Source organism: Anolis carolinensis, unplaced genomic scaffold (assembly GCF_035594765.1).
Source record: "Anolis carolinensis isolate JA03-04 unplaced genomic scaffold, rAnoCar3.1.pri scaffold_13, whole genome shotgun sequence".
Taxonomy (NCBI): Eukaryota; Metazoa; Chordata; class Lepidosauria; order Squamata; family Dactyloidae; genus Anolis; species Anolis carolinensis.
The window spans coordinates 16,069,619-16,095,248 of NW_026943824.1; the positions used below are offsets into that span (position 1 = coordinate 16,069,619).

Below are 25,630 nucleotides of genomic sequence, written 5' to 3' on the forward strand. Positions count from 1 at the left end.
ATTATGAAAATAATGTAATAATAAAATATAATAATGATATAAAGCAATACAATAACCATTATAGTAAAATAATAATGTAAAAATAAAATATTATTGTAAAGTAATATAGCAATAAAACAATGATAATAAGGAAATAATATTAAAAATAATAAAATGATATACTTTAGTATTGTTGTTATTAATATTTTTTATTATTAAGGGAGTTGTTGTGGGCGGGCCTGCCGGCGCTTCTTGGCTCCTGATAGGCCGGCCTCCTCCCTCCTCTTTCCTACTTCCGAAGCGAGGCCTCAGGCCGGGGAGTCGCGTGAGGCGTCCTCCCGGGCACCATGAAGCGGCAGCCGGGCAAGAGACCCCGCTCCGGGTCGGGAAGGACGGAGCAGCAGGCCATGAAAGAAAGGCCTGCGGGCGACAGGTGTGTCAAGTAACGGAGCAGACTCTAAGCAGCTATGTTGCCATTATTATTATTATTATTAACATATATTATTATTAAAATTATATATTATATTATTATTATATTTATGTATACCCCGCTTGATCTCTCCCGAAGGAAACCCCAAGCGGCTGTGTATACATTATTGTTATATTTTATATTATTATTACTATAATATAATATAATAATAATTACTATATTATATTATTATATATGTATTATTATATTTATTTATACCCCGCTTGATCTCTCCTGAAGGAAACCCCAAGCGGCTGTGTATACATTATTGTTATATTTTATATTATTATTACTATAATATAATATAATAATAATTACTATATTATATTATTATATATGTATTATTATATTTATGTATACCCCGCTTGATCTCTCCTGAAGGAAACCCCAAGCGGCTGTGTATACATTATTGTTATATTTTATATTGTTATTACTATAATATAATATAGTAATAATTACTATATTATAATATATTATTATATATGTGTTATTATATTTATTTCTACCCCGCTTGATCTCTCCCGAAGGAAACCCCAAGCGGCTGTGTATACATTATTGTTATATTTTATATTATTATTACTATAATATAATATAGTAATAATTACTATATTATATTATTATATATGTATTATTATATTTATGTATACCCCGCTTGATCTCTCCCGAAGGAAACCCCAAGCGGCTGTGTATACATTATTGTTATATTTTATATTATTATTACTATAATATAATATAATAATAATTACTATATTATATTATTATATATGTATTATTATATTTATTTATACCCCGCTTGATCTCTCCCGAAGGAAACCCCAAGCGGCTGTGTATACATTATTGTTATATTTTATATTATTATTACTATAATATAATATAATAATAATTACTATATTATATTATTATATATGTATTATTATATTTATTTATACCCCGCTTGATCTCTCCTGAAGGAAACCCCAAGCGGGCTGTGTATACATTATTGTTATATTTTATATTGTTATTACTATAATATAATATAGTAATAATTACTATATTATAATATATTATTATATATGTGTTATTATATTTATTTCTACCCCGCTTGATCTCTCCTGAAGGAAACACCAAGCGGCTGTTTATCTATTATTGTTATATTTTATATTATTATTACTATAATATAATATAGTAATAATTACTATATTATAATATATTATTATATATGTATTATTATTATGTTTATATATTATTATTAACATTATATATTATATTATTTTTATTTTTATTTATACCCCGCTTGATCTTTCCCGAAGGAAACTCCAACTGGTTGTGTATTATTACTATATTTTATATTATTATTACTATAATATAATATAGTAATAATTACTATATTACATTATTATATATGTATTATTATGTTTATTATGTTTATATATTATTATTAACATTATATATTATATTATAATATATTATTACATATGTATTATTATTATGTTTATTATGTTTATATATTATTATTAACATTATATATTATATTATAATATATTATTACATATGTATTATTATTATGTTTATTATGTTTATATATTATTATTAACATTATATATTATATTATTATATTTATTTATACCCCGCTTGATCTCTCCCGAAGGAAACTCCAAGTGGTTGTGTATTATTACTATATTTTATATTATTATTACTATAATATAATATAGTAATTATTACTATATTATAATATATTATTATATATGTATTATTATTATGTTTATTATGTTTATATATTATTATTAACATTATATATTATATTATTATTTTATTTATTTATACCCCACTTGATCTCTCCCGAAGGAAACTCCAAGCGGCTGTATATACATTATTGTTATATTTTATATTATTATTACTATAATATAATATAGTAATAATTACTATATTATTAAGTATCTATTATTACTATATTTTATATTATTATTACTATAATATAATATAGTAATAATTACTATATTATATTATTATATATGTATTATTATGTTTATTATGTTTATATATTATTATTAACATTATATATTATATATATATTTTTTTTATTTATACCCCACTTGATCTCTCCTGAAGGAAACTCCAAGCGGCTGTGTATCTATTATTGTTATATTTTATATTATTATTACTATAATATAATATAGTAATAATTACTATATTATATTATATTATTATATATGTATTATTATTATGTTTATTATGTTTATATATTATTATTAACATTATATATTATATTATTATTATATTTATTTCTACCCCGCTTGATCTCTCCCGAAGGAAACTCCAAGTGGCTGTGTATCTATTATTACTATATTTTATATTATTATTACTATATTATAATATAATATATTATTATATAATATATTATTATTACATACTTATTATTATGATCTTATTATTATTATGATCTAATCATTATATTTATTAATACCCCGCTTTATCTCTCCCGAAGGAAACTCCAAGCAGATGTATATCTATTATTTATTTATTTATTTCTTATTTACTACATTTATACTTATATTTACTACATTTATTATATTTACTACATTTATATTTACTTCTCACCCCAAAGGGGACTCAAGCGGCTTACAAATTCCATTCACATACAATACATTATATTATTAGCATAGTACAATACTAGCATTAAATTACTATATTGTACTATATCATTACATTGTAATATTATTAGTAATATTACATTTAATATAATATTTATATTACATGCAATATTACTAATAATATTGCAATATAGTCATTTAATATAATATATTGTATGTATTTATACTTGTAAACCGCCCTGAGTCCCCTTTGGGGTGAGAAAGCGGGATATAAATGTCGCTAATAAATAATAAATAAATAAATAAATAAACTCTGAATACAGTAGAGTCTCACTTATCCAACATAAACTGGCCGGCAGAATGTTGGATAAACAAATATGTTGGATAATACGGAGGGATTAAGGAAAAGCCTATTAAACATCAAATTAGGTTATGATTTTACAAATTAAGCACCAAAACATCATGTTATACAACACATTTGACAGAAAAAGTAGTTCAATATGCAATAATGTTATGTTGTAAATACTGTATTTACGAATTTAGCACCAAAATATCATGATGTGTTGAAAACATTGACTACAAAAATGCGTTGGATAATCCAGAACATTGGATAAGCGAGTGTTGGATAAGTGAGACTCTACTGTACCTATATACTCAAGTATAAGCTGACCTGAATAAAAGCCGGCCAGAACCCTCACTCGAGTATAAGCCGAGGGGAGCTTTTTCAGCCCTAAAAAATGGCTGAAAAACTAGGCTTATACTCGAGTATATACAGTAATTGCTTCTTTTCTCTTTTGTTTTTGTTGTACTTCATTGTGTTACATCAAAGCAACAATTATTACCTTTGCAAACAAACGAGCCCTATCTAGATGATGTAGCCTCCCTATTTGGATTAAGATGTGTTTTTTCTGTTTTGACATTGATTTGATCTTTTTTTCTTCTTGATTTCTTTTTTCCCCAGAATGGCTCATTTTTGTCCACAATGCGGACAGAAAGCAGAGGCAGTGTTTAACTTCTGCCCTTCTTGCGGAGGCCGGTTGCCTAAACAAGAAGAGGAGCCTATGCAAATCACACCATCTTCTTCACAGAAAGGTACAAATATAGGTCTCTGAAACACAGACAAGCCTTGTCTGAAGGCTATAGAGCAGGGGTCCCCAAACTAAGGCCCGGGGGCCGGATGCGGCCCTCCAAGGTCATTTACCTGGCCCCTGCCCTCAGTTTTATAATATAATATTTTTATATCAGTTTTAATAATATAATATATTGTATATACATATAATATTGATAATAATCTTATATTATACAATATAATACTAATAGTAATACCATATAATAATATTAATTATATGTTATATATTACATATTATATAATAGTATAGTAGTATAGTTCAATATAGTAATATATAATGCTAATATTGTGTTATGCTAATAATATAATATATTGTATATACATATAATATTGATAATAATCTTATATTATACAATATAATACTAATAGTAATACCATATAATAATATTAATTATATGTTATATATTACATATTATATAATAGTATAGTAGTATAGTTCAATATAGTAATATATAATACTAATATTGTGTTATGCTAATAATATAATATATTGTATGTACATACAGCTGCTCTGAGTCCCCTTCGGGGTGAGAAGTGTGGGATATAAATGTAAATAAATGCAGTAAATAAATAATTAATTTTAGACTTAGGCTCGGCCAAAGTCTGACATGACTTGAAGCGCACAACAACAACAACAATCCTAATTAACTTGACTATCGCATTGGCCAGTAGCAGGCCCATACTTTCCATTGAAATCCTAATAGGTTTATGTTAAAATAGGTTAAAATTGTTTTCATTTTTAAATATTGTATTGTTCTTTCATTGTTGTTGTTGTTGTTGCACTACAAATAAGACATGTGCAGTATACATAGGAATTTGTTTGTATTTTTTTTAAATGATAATTCGGCCCCTCAACAGTCTGAAGGATTGTGGACTGGCCCTCTGCTTAAAAAGTTTGGGGACCCCTGCTATAGAGAGTATTTAGTAGCTTAGAATTGGACAGGCTAGTTTCTACAACAGTGTCCAGGCAGAATGAAAGCATAGTAGTGCGGAGATCACACTACAGCTGGACACACAACCCAAACAGCTTACAACCTTGAGTTGTGCTATCCTGTGTCTTGCTGTTAGAATCCAGGGAAATCCCCTTGTCAACAAGAGCTTGGTAGCGGGCTCTTAAATACAGTAGAGTCTCGCTTATCCAACATAAACGGGCCGGCAGAACGTTGGATAAGCAAAAATGTTGGGTCATAAGGAGGGATTAAGGAAAAGCCTATTAAACGTCAAATTACATTATGATTTTACAAATTAAGCACCAAAATCATCATGTTTTACAACAAATCGACAGAAAAAGCAGTCCAAAGCACGGTAACGTTAGTAGTAATTACTGTATTTACGAATTTAGCACCAAAACATTGCAACATTTACTACAAAATTACTACCTTGGATGATACAGGACCTTGGATAAGTGAAGCTTGGACAAGTGAGACTACTGTACATTAATTGAGGCATCAGTAGGTTAAATGTTTTTGAATATTTACATGAAACTGTAATTTAAGATAAAACTGTCCAACTCTGATTAAATCATTACTTTAATCTTCAATGTAAATGCGATTACGTATCCATCCAATAATAATAAATACACTAACAAATTGACTACAAATAAATATAGAATTGCATAAAATGAACATACAGTAGCAACATTGTCGGAAATTAGGTAAAAGGTAAAGGTTTCCCCTGATGATAAGCCCAGTCGTGTTCCGCTCTAGGGGGTTGGTGCTCATCTCCATTTCTAAGCCGAAGAGCCGGCGTTGTCCATAGACACCTCCAAGGTCATGTGGCCGGCATGACTGCATGGAGCGCCGCTACCTTCCCGCCGGGGCGGTACCTATTGATCTACTCACATTTGCATGTTTTCGAACTGCTAGGTTGGCAGGAGATGGGGCTAACTCTGGGCACTCATTCCGCTCTCGGGATTTGAACCTGGGACCTTTTGGTCCGCAAGTTCAGCAGCTCAGCGCTTTAACACACTATGCCACCAGGGACCCCGATTTAATATATAATATATAATTAATATTATTATATTGTATTAATTTCTAGTATTATATTGCATTACATTATAATATTAGTATCAATATTACATGTATATACAATATATTATATTATTGCCATAGCACAATATTATTATATTATATAGTACAAATTGGACCGTAATAAAGAATGATTGACTGATACAACTTTGAGTTTGGTTGTGACATTTTGGTTTGCCAGAGGTAATCTGGGCTCTTGATAACTGGGTATCATGGAGGTCTCCCATTCATAGGGTTGCCAAAAGTCATAGTCAATCCAATGAGGATTAATCCAATTGTTTGCTTGCTTCTGCTGCACATTGGGTCTCAAAATAATGCTCTTGGAAATTCTACAAGTCTATATAAATAAGAGGGAGCTGCTGGTGTCACAGCGTGTTAAAGCCTGAGCTGCTGAACTTGTGGACCAAAAGGTCGCAGGTTCGAATATGGGGAGCAGAGTGAGCTCCCGCTGTTAGCCCCAGCTTCTGCCAACCTAGCAGTTCAAAAACATGCAAATGTGAGTAGATCAATAGGTACCGCTCTGGCAGGAAGGTAACGGCATTCCATTCAGTCATGCCAATGGCCACATGACTTTGAAGGTGTCTAGGGACAAAGCCGGCTCTTCGGCTTAGAAATGGAGATGAGCACCAATCCTCAGAGTCAGGCACGACTAGACTTAATGTCAGGGGAAAACCTTTATTTTTATCTATATAAGTAAGATGCCAACCAAGAGACTTGCAGAAAACCATTCATGAAGTTTTCTTTTTTATTTGCAGTTGCTCTGCTTTTACAGTTTTTTTTAATGAACAGATTCTGGTTTTATAAATCCTCAAATTTCCCCGAGACGTGAACTGTGAAAATTATTTCGATTTTTAAAATGTGGGCGATCCAAAAATGGACGAAGGGGAAGAAATATTTTGGAATATGAATGCTAGTCCTATGTTATTCCTCGCTGCTGCCAGGTTGCCTCAGATGCCATCTTCTAGAACTACTGGCATCATGCTTACCTTTTTAGAAAACAAACTTTTGTCATTATGATAATGTCACCTTTGTTTTTGCACAGGACTAAGTCAGGCAATCCAGGATCAGCTACCTGCTGCAAAGAAAAAAGTGGAGCTGTTTTTACCAGACAAAGAAAAAGCCTCTTCTTCACCTAAAGCAGCCCTTGCACAGAAATCAACACCTACTGTGTCTCCAAAAGCAAAAAGTGAGTATTGTTGGGCATTGCAAAGATTCCCTTTTGCAGATAGCAATGCTTCATCGTGCCTCTTAGGGATTTCCAGACTTCTATTTGGGTTCTTTTTTCCCCTGTGAATCCAAAAGACGTGCCAAAAGTTACACTTTGTCTGAGAAAATAATATTAGCTGGCTCTCAGTTATTTCCTGCCTCTTTTCCTGCATTGAATTTGATCTTTTTATTCATTTAATGGCACTTTTATCCTGTTCCTCCTCCTGTGAACCCAGGAAATCGTGTCTTTAAATCTCAAAAAATCCTAAAGGAGTGAATGCCACCAAACTTCTGTTTATAGACCTCTAAAACTAGAGAATCCACTACCATCCAAGGCAATGTATTCCACTGTCGAATCGCTCTCATAGTAAAGCAGATCCTCATTGAAGAATTGTAGTGGTTTGATAACGTATTAACTACCATGCCTCAATGTTATAGAATCCTGGGATTTTTTTGTTTATTTTATGAGATATTTACCTTTCTTTTGTCTCTTGCCAGAGAGCTCTGATACCACAACAAACGGCAAATCCCATTATCCCATAGGACAGAGCTATGGCAGTCAAAGTGCTATCAGAGTGATATACCGTATATACTCGAGTATAAGCCGACCCAAATATAAGCCGAGGCACCTAATTTTACCACAAAAAAATCTGGGAAAACATTGACTCAAGTATAAGCCAAGAGTGGTAAATTTCAGAAATAAAAATAGATAGCAATAAAATTACATTAATTGAGGCATCAGTAGGTTGTTTTTGAATATTTACATAAAGCTCTAAATTAAGATAAGACTGTCCAACTCTGATCAAATCATTATTCTCATCTTCTTCAATGTAAATGTAAATGTGCTTATGTATCCTTTTAATAATAATAGAATTTTTTTTGCAGAAGCAGAGGGGGAAAACTTCTTTGCCATCCATAATAATAATAATAATTTTATTTTTGTACCCCGCCACCATCTCCCCAGAGGGACTCGGGGCGGCTTACAGATATAAAACCAACATTCAATAATACCAAATACAAAAACACACAAATAAATTTAAAAGGCATTAAAAAATCACAATCATTATAAAACACTTGAGAAACACAGCAATAAAAACATAAAATGAGCTGGGCAAAGTGCACTGAGTGGAACTTGTAAACAAGAAGGAAGTTAAGATATGTGTTATGATATGTTGTTTTATTTTGTTATATTGTATGGTGTCTGGGCATGGCCCCATGTAAGCCGCCCCGAGTCCCCGTTGGGGAGATGGTGGCGGGGTATAAATAAAGTTTTATTTTTATTATTATTATTATTATTAGGGTGCTACTAGGTCATGGGAAGAGCCTTAGACTGGGGTGAACACTGAGGCTATGTCAAGGAGTTAACCAAGAGGTACAACTGGTCAGAAGAACCCACTAGTACCAGGGTTTAGTATACAGTGGGCGGTACTTCTTCAAAGGCCTGTTTGAAGAGCCAGGCCTTTAATACATGTAATAATAATAATAATAATAATAATAATAATAATAATAATAATAAAAATACAGGAAATAATACATGTAATAATAGAATAAAATAATAAATGTAATAATAATAAGATCAGAGTGAAATAATAAATGTATTAATAATAATTAAAAATAGAGTAAAATAAATGTAATAGTAGCAACAATAATAGAGAAAAATAATAAATGTAATAATACCAATAATAATAGAGAAAAATAATAAATGCACCATATATTCTCGAGTATAAGCTGACCCAAATATAAGCCAACCAGGACCCTCACCCGAGTATAAGCCGAGGGGGGCTTTTTCAGTCTTAGAAAAAGGGCTGAAAAACTACGCTTATACTCGAGTATATACAGTACCTTTCTCTTATTTCTTGTCAGAGAGCTCTGATACCACGACAATCAGCAAATCCCATTATCTCACAGGACCTACCGTGTTTCCCCGAAAATAAGACAGTGTCTTATATTAATTTTTGCTCCCAAAGATGCTCTAGGTCTTATTTTCAGGGGATGTCTTATTTTTCCATGAAGAAGAATTCACATTTATTGTTGAACAAATAAAATGAACATTTATTCTATACTGTACAGTAGTTGTCATCACAAACCAGCATAACCAGACAAACTGTGAATCCTATCAAGAATTTCTTGTTACTACCATTATTTCCATGTACAACACTCTATGGTACATACATTTACCAATCCTACATGCTCTGGTGTTCTGTTTGGCGGGCATGCTTCCAAACAAACACTTTGCTAGGTCTTACTTTCGGGGGAGGCCTTATATTTAGCAGTTCAGCAAAACTTCTACTAGGTCTTATTTTCTGGGGATGTCTTATTTTAGGGGAAAAAGGGTAGCTATGGCAATCAAAGTGCTATCAAAGTGATATAATTCCATAGTGTGGAGGGAAGAGGTGTGTTTGCTAATAGAGTCCCCTTGGGGAGATAGGGAGGAATACAAATAAAGTTATTATTATTATTATTATTAATTATTTTATTATTATGACACAGCAAACAAGACAGACATGCTGGATTTCGTATCACAAAATCACAAGTCGAACACTTCCCAAGTGTCTAGGACTATGTGATGTATTTTCGGATGATGTGCACAGATCCCAGTAGGGTGGCCTCTTGCAATTATTATTATTATTATTATTATTATTATTATTATTATTATTATTATTATTATATTATAGACCCCCTGTTTCAACAGTCCTGCTGGGAGTTTGTTTTAGCAATAGCGATAATGAAATGGCACATACCTGCCTCTCTTAAAATTGCTCAAATGGAAAGATGTTGGAGGCACCTTGGTGTTGTACAAAAATAGTGTTTGCATTTTATTTTTTGTCAACAACAAGGCATGACTGTCTGCCCTTGTGATGCAGGTGCTTGCGAATAGAAGTAATAATAATAATAATAATAATAATAATAATAATAATAATAATACTTTATTTATACCCCGCCACCATCTCCCCAATGGGGACTCGGGGCGGCTTACATGGGGCCATGCCCAAGACAATACAATAAACCATAACATAATACAATTAAATAATACATTACATAAAATAAACAGTACAACATAAGATCAAAACAGCAATATAACAATAGAAGGCATTGAATTTTGCCAGTTTTTGTAAGCCGCCTTGAGTCCCCTCGGGTGAGAAAGGTGGGGTAGAAATGCTGTAAATAAATAGATAAATAAAATATTTGTTTTTCTTTTGGAAAGCAAAAACCAGCCTCCGTTCTCCCAAAAAGAGCCGAAGCGTGAGGCCTCTCCCCGAAGGCCAGATCCTGACCGACCTGAATGATAAACACTGGGTTCTTAGAAGTCTTCTCGGCGAGGATGACTGTGGGCTCACCTATGAAGGTACAAAATATTGGACCCAATATGCTGTTCTGTTCTATGCTCTAGTTTCATCTTTGTGATGAAACTAATATAACTTGCCCCTGTATGTGGACCAGAACCATTTTTGTAGACTTATTTCAAGCTGATTGTTATTTTGGGCTTCTTCATTTTATTGATGTTTCCTTTAAAGCGTGATTTTCCATTTAAAATAAACACCCAAAGCAGTTCTTAATAAAATACCGTATATACTCGAGTATAAGCCGACCAGAATATAAGCCGAGGCACCTAATTTTACCACAAAAAACTGGGAAAACATTGACTCCAGTATACGCCGAGATACCAATAAAATTACATTAATTGAGGCATCAGCAGTTTAAATGTTTTTGAATCTTTACATCAAACTGTAATTTAAGATATGACTGTTCAACTCTGATTAAATCATTATTCTCATCTTCTTCAATGTAAATGTGCTTATGTATCCTTTTAATAATAATACAACGAAATAATAAATGTAATAATAATAATAAATGCAGTATAATAATATAGAGCCACCGTTGGTGCAGTGTGTTAAAGCGCTGAACTTGGAGACTGAAAGGTTGCAGGTTCGAACCTGGAGTGAACACCTGCTGTTAGCCCCAGCTTCTGCCAACCTAGCAGTTCGAAAACATGCAAATGTGAGTAGATCAATAGGTACCACTCTGGCAGGAAGGTAACGGCGCTCCATGTGGTCATGCCAGCCATATGACCTTGGAGGTGTCTATGGACAACGCCGGCTCTTTGGTTTAGAAATGGAGATGAGCACCAACCCCCAGAGTCGGACATGACTGGGCTTAACGTCAGGTGAAACCTTTACCTTTACCTTAATAATAATACAGTAGAGTCTCACTTATCCAACACTCGCTTATCCAACGTTCTGAATTATCCAACACATTTTTGTAGTCAATGTTTTCAATACATCGTGATAGTTTGGTGCTAAATTCGTAAATACAGTTATTACGTACAACATAACATTACTGCCTATTGAATGACTTTTTCTGCCAAATATATTGTATAACATGATGTGTTGGTGCTTAATTTGTAAAATCATAACCTAATTTGATGTTTAATAGGCTTCTCCTCAATCTCTCCTTATTATCCAACATACTCACTTATCCAACGTTGTGCTGGCCCGTTTATGTTGGATAAGTGAGACTCTACTGTAATAATAATAATAATAATAATAATAATAATAATAATAATACCTAGAATGCAGAAGGCCTCGGCAGCAATGTATTCCTGTTCATCAAAAGCAGAGATTAGAGCGCTTTTGGGCTTGATAGGGTCTTCCTTTTTTTAAAAGCACTGTGATTTGTATTTATCCATAACCGTGAATGTATTTCATCCTTTCACAGCAGAGTCAGCCTCTGGAGCCTGCCTTCCTAAGCAGAGATACACCCTCAAACTTGTGAGTCCAGACCTCTGTGTCGGGTGTAACAGAATGTTATTTAAACTGGAGCTCAACAAATCCAAAATAGCAAACACAATGGAAAGGGTTCTAGCAGGCATGGGTCCAGATATTTTGGACTCCCAACTCCCACAATTCCTAACACCTGGAGGGCCCAAGTTTGCCCGTGACTGCTCTAAAGTACTAAAAATTCCAAATTTATTCTATAACAAAGTCCGTCTTAATTTTTCTCATCAGTTTATTTATTTAATATATATTATCTAATTTTAATTACAGTAGAGTCTCACTTATCCAACACTCGCTTATCCAATGTTCTGGATTATCCAATGCATTTTTGTAGTCAATGTTTTCAATACATCGTGATATTTTGGTGCTAAATTCGTAAATAAGTAATTACTACATATCATTACCGTGTATTGAATGACTTTTTCTGCCAAATTTGTTGTATAACCTGATGTTTTGGTGCTTAATTTGTAAAATCATAACCTAATTTGATGTTTAATAGGCTTTTCCTTAACCCCTCCTTATTATCCAAGATATTCGCTTATCCAAGGTTCTGCCATCCCGTTTATGTTGGATAAGTGAGACTCTACTGTACTAAAAATTCCAAATTTATTCTATAACAAAGTCCGTCTTAATTTTTCTCATCAGTTTATTTATTTAATACAGTAGAGTCTCACTTATCCAACACTCGCTTATCCAACATTCTGGATTATCCAATGCATTTTTGTAGTCAATGTTTTCAATACATCGTGATATTTTGGTGCTAAATTCGTAAATACAGTAATTACTACATAGCATTACTGCGTATTGAACTACTTTTTCTGTCAAATTTGTTGTTCAACATGATGTTTTGGTGCTTAATTTGTAAAATCATAACCTAATTTGATGTGTAATAGGCTTTTCCTTAATCCCTCCTTATTATCAAACATATTCGCTTATCCAACGTTCTGCCGGCCCGTTTATGTTGAATAAGTGAGACTCTACTGTATATATTATCTAATTTTAATTACAGTAGAGTCTCACTTATCCAAGACTCGCTTATCCAACATTCTGGATTATCCAACACATTTTTGTAGTCAATGTTTTCAATACATCGTGATATTTTAGTGCTAAATTTGTAAATACAGTAATTACTACATAGCATTACTGTGTATTGAACTACTTTTTCTGTCAAATTTGTTGTATAACCTGATGTTTTGGTGCTTAATTTGTAAAATCATAACCTAATGTGATGTTTAATAGGCTTTTCCTTAATGTCTCCTTATTATCCAACATATTCGCTTATCCAACATTCTGCCAGCCCGTTTATGTTGGATAAGTGAGACTCTACTGTATTACCATATACACCTTAAAATTTAATTTCCCTTGTTAGTAAATTAGTATTGTGTCCTTTCTTCTTCTTTTTTGAACACCACACAGATGTTAAAATGTTAAAGCTTGTAAACATTTCTATCCTAATTAAAGGGCACTAACACTTTTGACCACTGGATAATTTGTGATGCTTTACCTGTTTGTTATGACAACAGACAGGAATTTGTATAGCAAAGGGAGTCTAATCTTGATACCTTTTCTATTGTGAAGACTGGATCCATTTGCTGCTGTTGCTGGCTTTAAATACAGTAGAGTCTCGCTTATCCAACAGGCCGGCAGAACGTTGGATAAGCGAATATGTTGGATAATAAGGAGAGATTAAGGGAAAGCGTATTAAACATCAAATCAAGTTATGATTTTGCAAATTAAGCACCAAAACATCATGTTATACAACAAATTTGAAAGAAAAAGTAGTTCAATACGCAGTAATGCTATGTAGTAATTACTGTATTTACGCACCAAAATATCACGATGTATTGAAAACATTGACTACAAAAATGCCTTGGATAATCCAGAACGTTGGATAAGTGAGTGTTGGATAAATGAGACTCTACTGTATTTGTAGTGCAAAACAACAACAACAACAACAACAATGAAAGAACAATACAATATTTAAAAATGAAAACAATGTTAACCAACATAAACTTATCAGGATTTCAATGGGAATTGTGAGCCTGCTTCTGGCCAATGAGATAGTCAAGTTAATTAGGATTGTTGTTGTTGTGTGCCTTCAAGTCATTTCAGACTTTGGGTGAGCCTAAGTCTAAAATTATTTATTTATTCATTTACTACATTTATTTACTACATTTATATCCTGCCCTTCTCACCCCGAAGGAGACTCAGAGCAGCTGTATGTACATACAATATATTATATTATTAGCATAGCACAATATTAGCATTATATATTACTATATTGAATTATACCACTATAATGTAATATTATATGTAACTAGCTTTGCCTGGCCACGCGTTGCTGTGGCTTATGGGAATCCTTTGTTTTCCAGGTGGAATAGCAGTGAATAGCCTTGCAGTCTCAAAGCCTGGCCGTTTTCTGGAGTAGCTGGAGCTTTTTGTTGTATGAACGTAGAGGCATGGATGAGGGGTTGTGCTGCCAAGTTTAGTGTTTGTCCTTGATGTGTAGTTTTGTTGTTTTGTCCTAGGCCGAAATTTCATTACCCTTTTATATATATAGACTAGCTTTGCCCGGCTATGCGTTGCTGTGGCTTATGGGAATCCTTTGTTGGCCAGGTGGAATAGCAGCAAATAGCCTTGCAGTCTCAAAGCCTGGCTGTTTTCTGGAGTAGCTGGAGCTTTTTGTTATATGAACGTAGAGGCAGATAATCTGTATTTTATAGGCAGTGTGGAAGAGGCCTCAGTGAAGCCTAACTCTGCCTGTCCCCTGGGCTGAGTGGGTTGCTAGGAGACCAAGTGGGCGGAACTTAGCCTTCCAAATGGCAGCAATTGGAATAAAAACAATTATTCCTCTCCCTCTAATTAGGACATTATTTTTCTTTTCTTTTTGTTGTATGAACATAGAGGCATGGATGAGGGGTTGTGATGCCAAGTTTAGTGTTTCTGGGATGTGTCGTTTTGTTGTTTTGTCCTAGGCCGAAATTTCATTACCCTTTTATATATATAGATATATATAACATATAATCAATATTATTATATGGTATTATTATTAGTATTATATTGTATAACATGATAATATTATTATCAACATTACATGTATATACAATATATTATATTATTAAAACTGATATAAAAGTATTATATTATAAAACTGAGGGCAGGGGCCAGGTAAATGACCTTGGAGGACCTTAGTTTGTATTAAAGCTTGTAAACATTTCTATCCTAATTAAAAGGCACTAACACTTTTGACCACTGGATAATCTGTGATGCTTTACCTGTTTGTTATGACAACAGACAGGAATTTGTATAGCAAAGGGAGGGTTGGAATCTAATCTATTGTGAAGACTGGGTTCTTTTGATTCTGTTGCTGGCTTTAAATAATCAGGGCTTGCTTACATTTTCAACCCAAATCCCCTGTTTCCTTTGGAAATTACATTTTCTATCCCCTGTCTTTGTAACTCAGACATGTATCTCTACAGTTATTAAACTGTGTATTCTTTCCTATTCTGTTTCCTGTTCTCTGAGATTTAAATAATCATAATCGAATTAAACTTGCAGGCAAATTTACTCAATCATTTTCATCTATAATCTCTCTTGTGCTTAATAAGCAAATCTAATGACTTCTCAAGGGCATAAGTAATAAAAAAAGACGAACACTGAGTGGTAGGAACTATTATGTGGAGTGGGTTTATAAGCTTTGTAAGGCATAGGGACTCCAAGCTGCATAATCAGAGAAGCTTTCACTTCGGCCCCATCTACACTGTCATATAATGCAGTTTAAACTGCATTATATGCTCAGTGTTGACTCATATAATGCAGATTTAACTGGGCTACACTGTCATAATCCAGCTCAATGCAGTTAAATTGCATACTGGAACTGGATTATATGGCAGAGTAGATGGGGCCTCATATAATCCAGTTTAATGCAATTCAGCCTGCATTATACGAGTCTACACTGACCATATAATGTGGTTCAAACTGGATTATATGGCAAGAGAGACGAGGCTTCATATAATCCAGTTTAATGCAGTTCATTCTGCATTATATGAGTCTACACTGACCCTATAATGTGGTTCAAATTGGATTGTATGGCAAGATAGATGGGGCCTCATATAATCCAGTTTAATGCAGTTCAATCTGCATTATACGACTCTACACTGACCATATAATGTGGTTCAAACTGGTTTATATGGCAAGATAGATGGTGCCTCATATAATCCAATTTAATGCAGTTCAGTCTGCATTATAAAAGTCTACACTGACCATATAATGTGGTTCAAACTGGTTTATATGGCGAGATAGATGAGGCTTCATATAATCCAGTTTAATGCAATTCAGCCTGCATTATATGAGTCTACACTGATCATATAATGTGGTTCAAACTGGATTATATGGCAGGGTAGATGGGGCCTGAGTCTACATTGCCATATAGTCACAAACCTTGTTTTTATTAATATTGTGTAACTTGTCATTATTGTTTTTATGTGGTTTGTTTTTTGTGTGTTGTTGTTTTTTGTTGAATGTTCTATACTATCTATTTAAATTGTTGTATTTTACAGCATTGAATGTTTGCCTTTTATGTTGGGAGCTGCCCTTAGTCCTGAAGAAGGAGATAGGGCAGGATAGAAATAAAAGTTTTACTTACTTATAATCTGTATTATAATGGCAGTGTAGATGGGGACTGCATGTCATTTCAGACTTTGCTCATTTGGGTGCTTTGTCCCGACGTATACCAAATATTTATCTTCTTTAAAAAGTGAAAAAAGGACAGATTGTTTATCCAATGCCCTTCATGGGGGGTTTGAAAAATAGTAAACACACAAATTGTTGCCTATCGTTCAAAATAATAATAATAATAATAATAATAATAATAATAATAATAATAATAATAATAATAATATAATGGAATACTTGCAACTTTTATGCCTATCTTTACAAACTAAGACAACAGACTGATCAGTGAGGTTTATCAGTGAGTATTATATATTATAATACAATATTATACTAATGATACCATATAATAATATTAATTATATATTATATATTAAATGTAATATTACTAATAATATTACCATATAATGATATAGTACAATATAGTAATTTAATGCTTATATTGTGCTATGCTATTAATATATTGTATGTTCATTTGATTTGTAAGCCGCTGTGAGTCCCCTTCGGGGTGAGAAGAGCGGGATATAAATGTAGTAAATAAATAATAATAAATAAAAGGAAGACCTACCTAGTGACATTTTAGTCTTCCTTCCTCTGTATGGAAGTACATTTCGTTTCCGCTACGTAATTTCCCATCTGTAAAACAAAATTGGAAGTCTTGCCATTGCCTAAGAATACTGCTCAGTGTTCAAGGATAAAAATGTTTAGTGGTAATCAAAGAAAATGTGGTGAAGTGGCAGAAAACAAGTTGTATTATTGCCAACTCCAGTCTTCTATCTTAGGACTGGAAAGACGGGATGATCTTCAATGAACAAAACTTCCTTCAGCGAGCCGCAAAGAAAGTCACAGGTAAGACTGGGGAAGGAGCCAACATAACATTAAGAGACAAAACTGCATCTATAGGAGACTTGTTTGTATACAAAATGTATATTCCAAAATATATATTCCAAATACAAAATGTATACCTATAATCAGGCCTGTAGCGAGGGGGGGGGGGGGGGGGTTAGGGATTCCGAATCCAGACTGACAAATTTTTCAAGTTATAAAAAAAATCTCGTTTACTCATGAATTTTAACTGGTTAACCAAATCCTCATGCTAAGTCTATGAGATGCAAAACATTAAGAGTCCCTCCACCAGGCACTATCTCAAGCAGATATTGACATGTTTGTAGCGGGGAGGGTATGTGCTAGGGGTTCAACCGCCCCCCCCCCCCCCAAAATTTTCAAAACCCCTCCCGGAATTTTTTTCTGGCTACGGCCCTGCCTATAATATACATCTATATATATAAAAGGGTAATGAAATTTCGGCCTAGGACAAAACAACAAAACTACACATCCCAGAAACACTAAACTTGGCAGCACAACCCCTCATCCATGCCTCGACGTTCATACAACAAAAAGAAAAGGAAAATAAAGTCCTAATTAGAGGGAGAGGAATAATTCTTTTTAGCCAATTGCTGCCAGTTAGAAGGCTAAGCTCCGCCCACTTGGTCTCCTAGCAACCCACTCAGCCTAGGGGAGAGGCAGAGTTAGGTCTCACTTAGGCCTCTTCCCCACTGCCTATAAAATACAGATTATCTGATTTTAACTGAATTATAGGGCAGTGTAGACTCAAGGCCCTTCCACACAGCTATATAACCCATTTATAATCTTATATTATCTGCTTTGAACTGGATTATCTTGACTCCACACTGCCATATAATCCACTTCAGTGTGCATTTTATACAGTTGTGTAGAAGGGGCCTCATATAATCCAGTTCTAAGCAGATAATATAAGATACTTTATTTCCCATACCACCATACTTCGCCACAGCAACGCGTGGCCGGGCACAGCTAGTATAAATATATATTCCAAATACAAAATGTATATTCCAAAATATACATTTTGTATATTTTGGAATATACATTTTGTATTTTTCACAAACCTCATCTGTCCACTTTGTACTCTTAACACAAAATGTCCTTCTCTCTGTGTGTGTATGGCACTATTCTTGTTAGGTGAGTGGGCTTATTAACAAAAGACCCTCCCCATAAATGTTTAGCAGAGTAACTTATCATATTAACAGCGACGTGACCCAGCCAAAAGTGATAAAAAGAACAAAAACACCTGGGATGGCAACATCAATGATCCAAACCTTTTTCTTTTCCACAACTGTGATGTCTGGTGTGTGGGGTTCCAGAACTTTGTCAGTCTGGATTCGGAAGTCCCACAGTATCTTTGCGTGTTCATTTCCCATTATCTTTGCTGGTTTGTGATCCCACCAGTTCTTTACTGCTGGGAGGTGGGACTTGAGGCATAAGTTCCAGTGAATCATTTGGGCCACACAAGAAAACCGCACTACAAACTAGAGCTGACAGCTGGCACAACAAAACATTGCATGGAAAGTTCCTTGACAAAATTGAAGGAAAAGCTGATAAGGAGAAGACCTGGCTCTGGCTCACGAATGGGACCCTGAAGAAGGAGACTGAAGGCCTGATCCTTGCAGCCGGCATTTGGAAACAATAGACATTGACAAAATTAACAAGTTAACATTGTTAATTAAACATTGACAATTAACATTGACAAGTTTTTTTTAACTGAACACGCCTACCTGTATTTTATAATGTGTTTTATGAATACTGATGTAAGTTAATAATTTTTTAACTGATTTATATGGCACTGTATAATTTTTATATATGCGTTTTATTGTAAGCCGCCCTAAGTCCCCTGTTGGGTGAGAAGGGTGGGATATAAATATCGTAATAAATAAATAAATAAATAAATAAATAAATAAATAAAATTATGATCTATCAACTGCAAAAGGTCACCCTACTGGGATCTGTGCGCATTATCCGAAAAGGCATCACACAGTCCTAGACACTTGGGAAGTGTTCGACTTGTGATTTTGTGATACGAAATCCAGCATATCTATCTTGTTTGCTGTGTTAAAATAAATTATTATTATTATTATTATTAATATTATTACATCACACAGTCCTAGACACTTGGGAAGTGTTCGACTTGTGATTTTGTGATACGAAATCCAGCGTATCTATCTTGTTTGCTGTGTTAAAATAAATTATTATTATTATTATTATTATTATTATTATTAATATTATTACATCACACAGTCCTAGACACTTGGGAAGTGTTCGACTTGTGATTTTGTGATACGAAATCCAGCGTATCTATCTTGTTTGCTGTGTTAAAATAAATTATTATTATTATTATTATTATTATTATTATTATTATTATTATTACATCACACAGTCCTAGACACTTGGGAAGTGTTCGACTTGTGATTTTGAGTCTTATACTCAAGTATATACAGTGGTTAATTTTTAATATTTCTGACAATTCTTAGTAATGTAATACATGGTCAGCCTGGATGTATTCTCACATGCTGTTCTCTCAAACTTCTCCTAAAACTTGTAATCTCCTTTTTCAGTAGAGAGATGGAAGAGACAGCATTCAGTGCCATTGCTGGGGATCCCGGAGTGCGTTGGTTTTGGCATCCATAATGATTGCTACAGGTGAGGCAGCATTGGCAAAAGCATTATTGTGTACCATCTGTCCTCTTTATTGCCCCTATCTTTCTGTGTCCAATATTTTGCATTTCCACCACCAACACAGCCCTTTAGGTATCTTTCATATAATGGTTCAATCCATTCTTCCTTGCCGTGACTTCCTTTTCTCCCTTTTTCTATGAGTTCAGAAGGTAGTTCATGCCAATCTATCTTGCCATAGTGAAGGTGAGATATTCAGTCTCTATCCTGTGTGATTATTATTATTATTAATAATAATAATAATAATAATAATAATAATAATAATTTTATTTTTGTATACCGCCTCCATCTCCCCAACGGGGACTCGGAGCGGCTCACATATCATCTGTATATATAAAAGAGTGATGGAATCCTGGCGACCGACAAAACAGCAAAACTAAACACCCCACAACCTCAAAAATTGACAGCACAACCCCTCATCCACGCCTCTAGGTTGATACAACAAAAAGAAAAGAAAAATAAAGTCCTAATTAGAGGGAGAGGAATAATTGTTTTTATCCAATTGCTGCCAGTTAGAAGGCTAAGCTCTGTCCACTTGGTCTCCTAGCAACCCACTCAGCCAGGGGACAGGCAAAGTTAGGCCTCACTTAGGCCTCTTCCACACTGCCTATAAAATACAGACACCACCAGACAACGCCACAGCAACGCATGGCCGGGCACAGCTAGTAAAATCATATATCATAAAATCAATAGTTAAGACATCAAAGAATGCATTTAAAAACAAATTAACAAGTCATGATTTAAAATAGACATAATTAAAATATTAAACAATCATCCAAGGCATTAAAAGGTCCAATAGACAATACACAAATATGTGTATTTTATAGAAATGCTTTTATCTGTATTCTTTATGTAATTACATTTTAATATGCGTTTCTATAATTTTTATAGTACACTAGAGTCTCACTTATCCAACATTTGCTTATCCAACGTTCTGGATTATCCAACACATTTTTGTAGCCAATGTTTTCAATACATCGTGATATTTTGGTGCTAAATTCGTAAATACAGTAATTACTACATAGCATTACTGCGTATTGAGCTACTTTTTCTGTCAAATTTGTTGTATAACATGATGTTTGGGTGCTTAATTTGTAAAATCATAACCTAATTTGATGTTTAATAGGCTTTTCCTTAAAGTATTAATTACATATTATATATTAAACTAGCTGTGCCCGGCCACGTGTTGCTGTGGCAAAGTGGTGGTGGTATTGGTTAAAAAATGTTGTGTAATTTTTATTTGACGTTATTTGTATTTTTTAAATTAATTTTATTGTAAGTTATCTTTTTATTTATTGTATTTTATTATTTTCTTGTATCATTTTTAGTTATTTTCTGTTATTATAGTATTTTATTGTGTTAATTTTTAGTGTTTTAAATTATTTTTTAGTGTTTTTAATTATTTTTCATTGGGTTGCTAGGAGACCAAGTTGGAGGAGCTTAGCCTTCTAACTGGCAGCAATTGGATAAAAGCAATTATTCCTCTCTCTCTAATTAGGACTTTATTTTTCTTTTCTTTTTGTTGTATCAACCTAGAGGCGTGGATGATGGGTTGTGTTGTCAAATTTTGAGGTTGGGGGGCCTGTACTTTTGTTGTTTTGTGAATTGCCGTGATGCCATCACTCTTTTATATATATAGATGTAATTTTGCTAATAATATTACTATATAATGATATAGTACAATATAGTAATTTAATGCTTATATTGTGCTATGCTAATAATATATTGTATGTATATTTGCTTTGTAAGCCACTCTGAGTCACCTTCGGGGTGAGAAGAGCGGGATATAAATGTAGTAAATAAATAAATAAAACACTTGGAGGGTCCAAGTTGGCCCGAGCCTGATCTACACGGTAGCATTAACACAGTTTAACACTGCTTGGGGCCATGTCATGCTACCCAGGACTCTCTTTTTTTGTCTGCAATCTTTCTTTGCTACATTTTCTACTTTGCATCTTTCTTCTGATAATACTACTTTTGAGACATACCGGCTTGAGGAAGGAGGCAGTGTAATTTTGGGAAGCCATAGCCATTGTGTTGCAGCAAATACAGCCGAGATAGACTGCCTTCCTCCCATTTCATACTGATTGCTGATAGTTTTCACTTCCAGCTCTCCATGGAACTGAAGAGGAATTAAATTAACTGACAGAGAGATAAAAGGCTTTAATAATGGCTGGAGATCGCCAACAGATGATACAGTTCATGCACATCATTATTTCCTTTGATTGGCAGGTTCCTGGTGTTCCCTCATTTGGGTCGCTCGCTTCAGTCAATCCTGGAAGATTGTGCAAATAAGATGACAGAGAAAGCGGCCCTGCAACTTGCTGTCAGGCTGGTATGAAAAAATGCCAAACAAAAGAGAAGTGGGTTTTTCAAAATTATTAGTTAAGCCATACAACGGTAGGGTTTGCCATTGACAAAGGGGATTGTGGGGGTGGCTATGCTATTGTGACAAAGTGACTTAAATAGAGGCCCCATCACTTCCTGCCTTGATAGCAACTGTGCCTTGAGCACCATTTTCCAGATGGGAAATAGTGGTTGCGTTCATGTTGTTCGTGATTGTGTTAACTTTGCCATTCAATCAAACCAGTCTCTGGCCCCATCTATTATTATTATTATTATTATTATTATTATTATTATTATTATTATTATTATTATTATTATTTTATTATGACACAGCAAACAAGATAGATATGCTGGATTTCGTATCACAAAACCACAAGTCGAACACTTCCCAAGTGTCTAGGACTATTACTATTATTATTATTATTATTTTATTGTATGACACAGCAAACAAGATAGATATGCTGGATTTCGTATCACAAAACCACAAGTCGAACACTTCCCAAGTGTCTAGGACTATTACTATTATTATTATTATTTTATTGTATGACACAGCAAACAAGATAGATATGCTGGATTTCGTATCACAAAATCACAAGTCGAACACTTCCCAAGTGTCTAGGATTTTATTATTATTATTATTATTATTTTATTGTATGACACAGCAAACAAGATAGATATGCTGGATTTCGTATCACAAAACCACAAGTCGAACACTTCCCAAGTGTCTAGGACTATTACTATTATTATTATTATTATTTTATTGTATGACACAGCAAACAAGATAGATATGCTGGATTTCGTATCACAAAACCACAAGTCGAACACTTCCCAAGTGTCTAGGACTATTACTATTATTATTATTATTTTATTGTATGACACAGCAAACAAGATAGATATGCTGGATTTCGTATCACAAAATCACAAGTCAAACACTTCCCAAGTGTCTAGGATTTTATTATTATTATTATTATTATTTTATTGTATGACACAGCAAACAAGATAGATATGCTGGATTTCATGTCACAAAATCACAAGTCGAACACTTCCCAAGTGTCTAGGATTATTATTATTATTATTATTATTATTATTATTATTATTATTATTATTATTATTATTATTTTATTGTATGACACAGCAAACAAGATAGATATGCTGGATTTCGTATCACAAAATCACAAGTCGAACACTTCCCAAGTGTCTAGGACTATTACTATTATTATTATTATTATTATTATTATTATTATTATTATTTTATTGTATGACACAGCAAACAAGATAGATATGCTGGATTTCGTGTCACAAAATCACAAGTCGAACACTTCCCAAGTGTCTAGGATTTTATTATTATTATTATTATTATTATTATTATTATTTTATTGTATGACACAGCAAACAAGATAGATATGCTGGATTTCGTATCACAAAATCACAAGTCGAACACTTCCCAAGTGTCTAGGACTGTGTGATATATTTTCGGATGCGCGCAGATCCCAGTTGGGTGGCCTTTTGCAGTTGGCAGATCGTGATTTTGTCAATGTCTATTGTTTCCAAATGCCGGCTGAGATCTTTTGGCACGGCACCCAGTGTGCCCATCACCACCGGGACCACCTGCACTGGTTTCTGCCAGAGTCTTTGCAGTTCAGTCTTGAGGTCCTGATAGCGGCGGAGTTTTTCCTGTTGTTTTTCATCAATGCGACATTGATGTCAATGCGGTGACATCAATGATCCAAACCTTTTTCTTTTCCACAACTGTGATGTCTGGTGTGTTGTGTTCCAGAATTTTGTCAGTCTGGATTCGGAAGTCCCACAGTATCTTTGCGTGCTCATTTTCCAATACTTTTGCAGGTTTGTGATCCCACCAGTTCTTTGCTGCTGGCAGGTGGTACTTGAGGCATAAGTTCCTATCATCATCATCATCATCATCATCATCATCATCATCATCATCATCATTATTATTATTATTATTATTATTATTATTATTATTATTATGCAGTTTCAGAGTGCAAATTGACTGCTTGGAACTGGATTATATGGCAAAGTAGACTCAAATAATCCAATTCAATGCCATTCAATCTGCATTATATGAGGCTGGATCCACACTGCCATGCAAAATCCAGATGATCTGCTTTGGACTGGATTATATGGTAGTATAGACTCAGATAATCCAGAGGCAGTCTGAGGCGGTCCTTGATGCTTACAGTGTTTGGATCTCTGCTCTGAATGACATTCCTTCTCTGCCGTAAACTTTGTCTTTAGTTGGATGTCCTTGAATTCCTCCATGAGAATGAATACACCCATGGGGACATTGCTGCTGAGAACATCTATGTGAATCCAACCGATCCTAGTGTGGTAAGGAATAAGGCAGGGAATATATTCTGTCTGGCTGAAGAAAGTTTCTATAGACTCGGAGAACTTTTTCAGTTGTTCTAGGAAGCTTTCCCAAGTGTAGATGTTAAGAAGTTCCATTAAAGACAATTCTACCTCGATAAATGTGAGGGTTTTTTTCTCCTCCTGCCAGCAAACATTGATTGTTGTTGCTTTAAAGACGTGGGTTTTCTGAACCATAGTAAAAAAGACACTGCTCCAAGCTCAGAGGAAATACACACACACTCACTTGCACACAATCTTCTTGGGGAATGAAAGCTAGAAAGATACAAAAAATTGTCTTTGCTAGAAGTGTGCAAAGCGGCTGAAATCCTCTTAGTATTTTGTTTCAGAGATTCGTATGCTTCTGCTTTGTTTTGTAAAGATTCAGAGGGGTTAGTAATCCAAATCTCCGAAGCTTCGTTATTGTTTCGTTAAGATTTGTTCCATTAATGGCAATGGGGAAAATGTTCCCCGGGCTAATATCTCTGTCATTTTTACAGCTGTCAGGATGAGACTTGGCACACTTGTAAGCAACATTTACCATT

The 25,630-nt window shown here is 33.9% G+C and overlaps 1 protein-coding gene across 3 annotated transcripts in view; it reads left to right on the forward strand.

Annotated features, from left to right (window-relative positions):
- The first annotated feature begins 257 nt into the window (after positions 1 to 257).
- Positions 258 to 25,630, forward strand: part of vrk3 (VRK serine/threonine kinase 3) — a 37,216-nt gene continuing 11,843 nt past the window's right edge. For 2 of the 3 annotated variants that reach the window (XR_010001130.1, XM_062964226.1), the window contains exons 1-9: positions 258 to 412; positions 3,980 to 4,110; positions 7,217 to 7,360; positions 10,586 to 10,726; positions 12,097 to 12,149; positions 17,609 to 17,675; positions 20,255 to 20,339; positions 22,605 to 22,707; positions 24,975 to 25,067. Coding sequence is in view for 2 of the 3 variants with exons in the window: in XM_062964226.1 (XP_062820296.1) it covers positions 327 to 412; positions 3,980 to 4,110; positions 7,217 to 7,360; positions 10,586 to 10,726; positions 12,097 to 12,149; positions 17,609 to 17,675; positions 20,255 to 20,339; positions 22,605 to 22,707; positions 24,975 to 25,067 (903 nt within the window). In the remaining variant the exon portion in view is untranslated. The remainder of the gene's footprint in view (positions 413 to 3,979; positions 4,111 to 7,216; positions 7,361 to 10,585; positions 10,727 to 12,096; positions 12,150 to 17,608; positions 17,676 to 20,254; positions 20,340 to 22,604; positions 22,708 to 24,974; positions 25,068 to 25,630) is intronic. The other variant, XM_062964227.1, reaches the window with a different exon arrangement.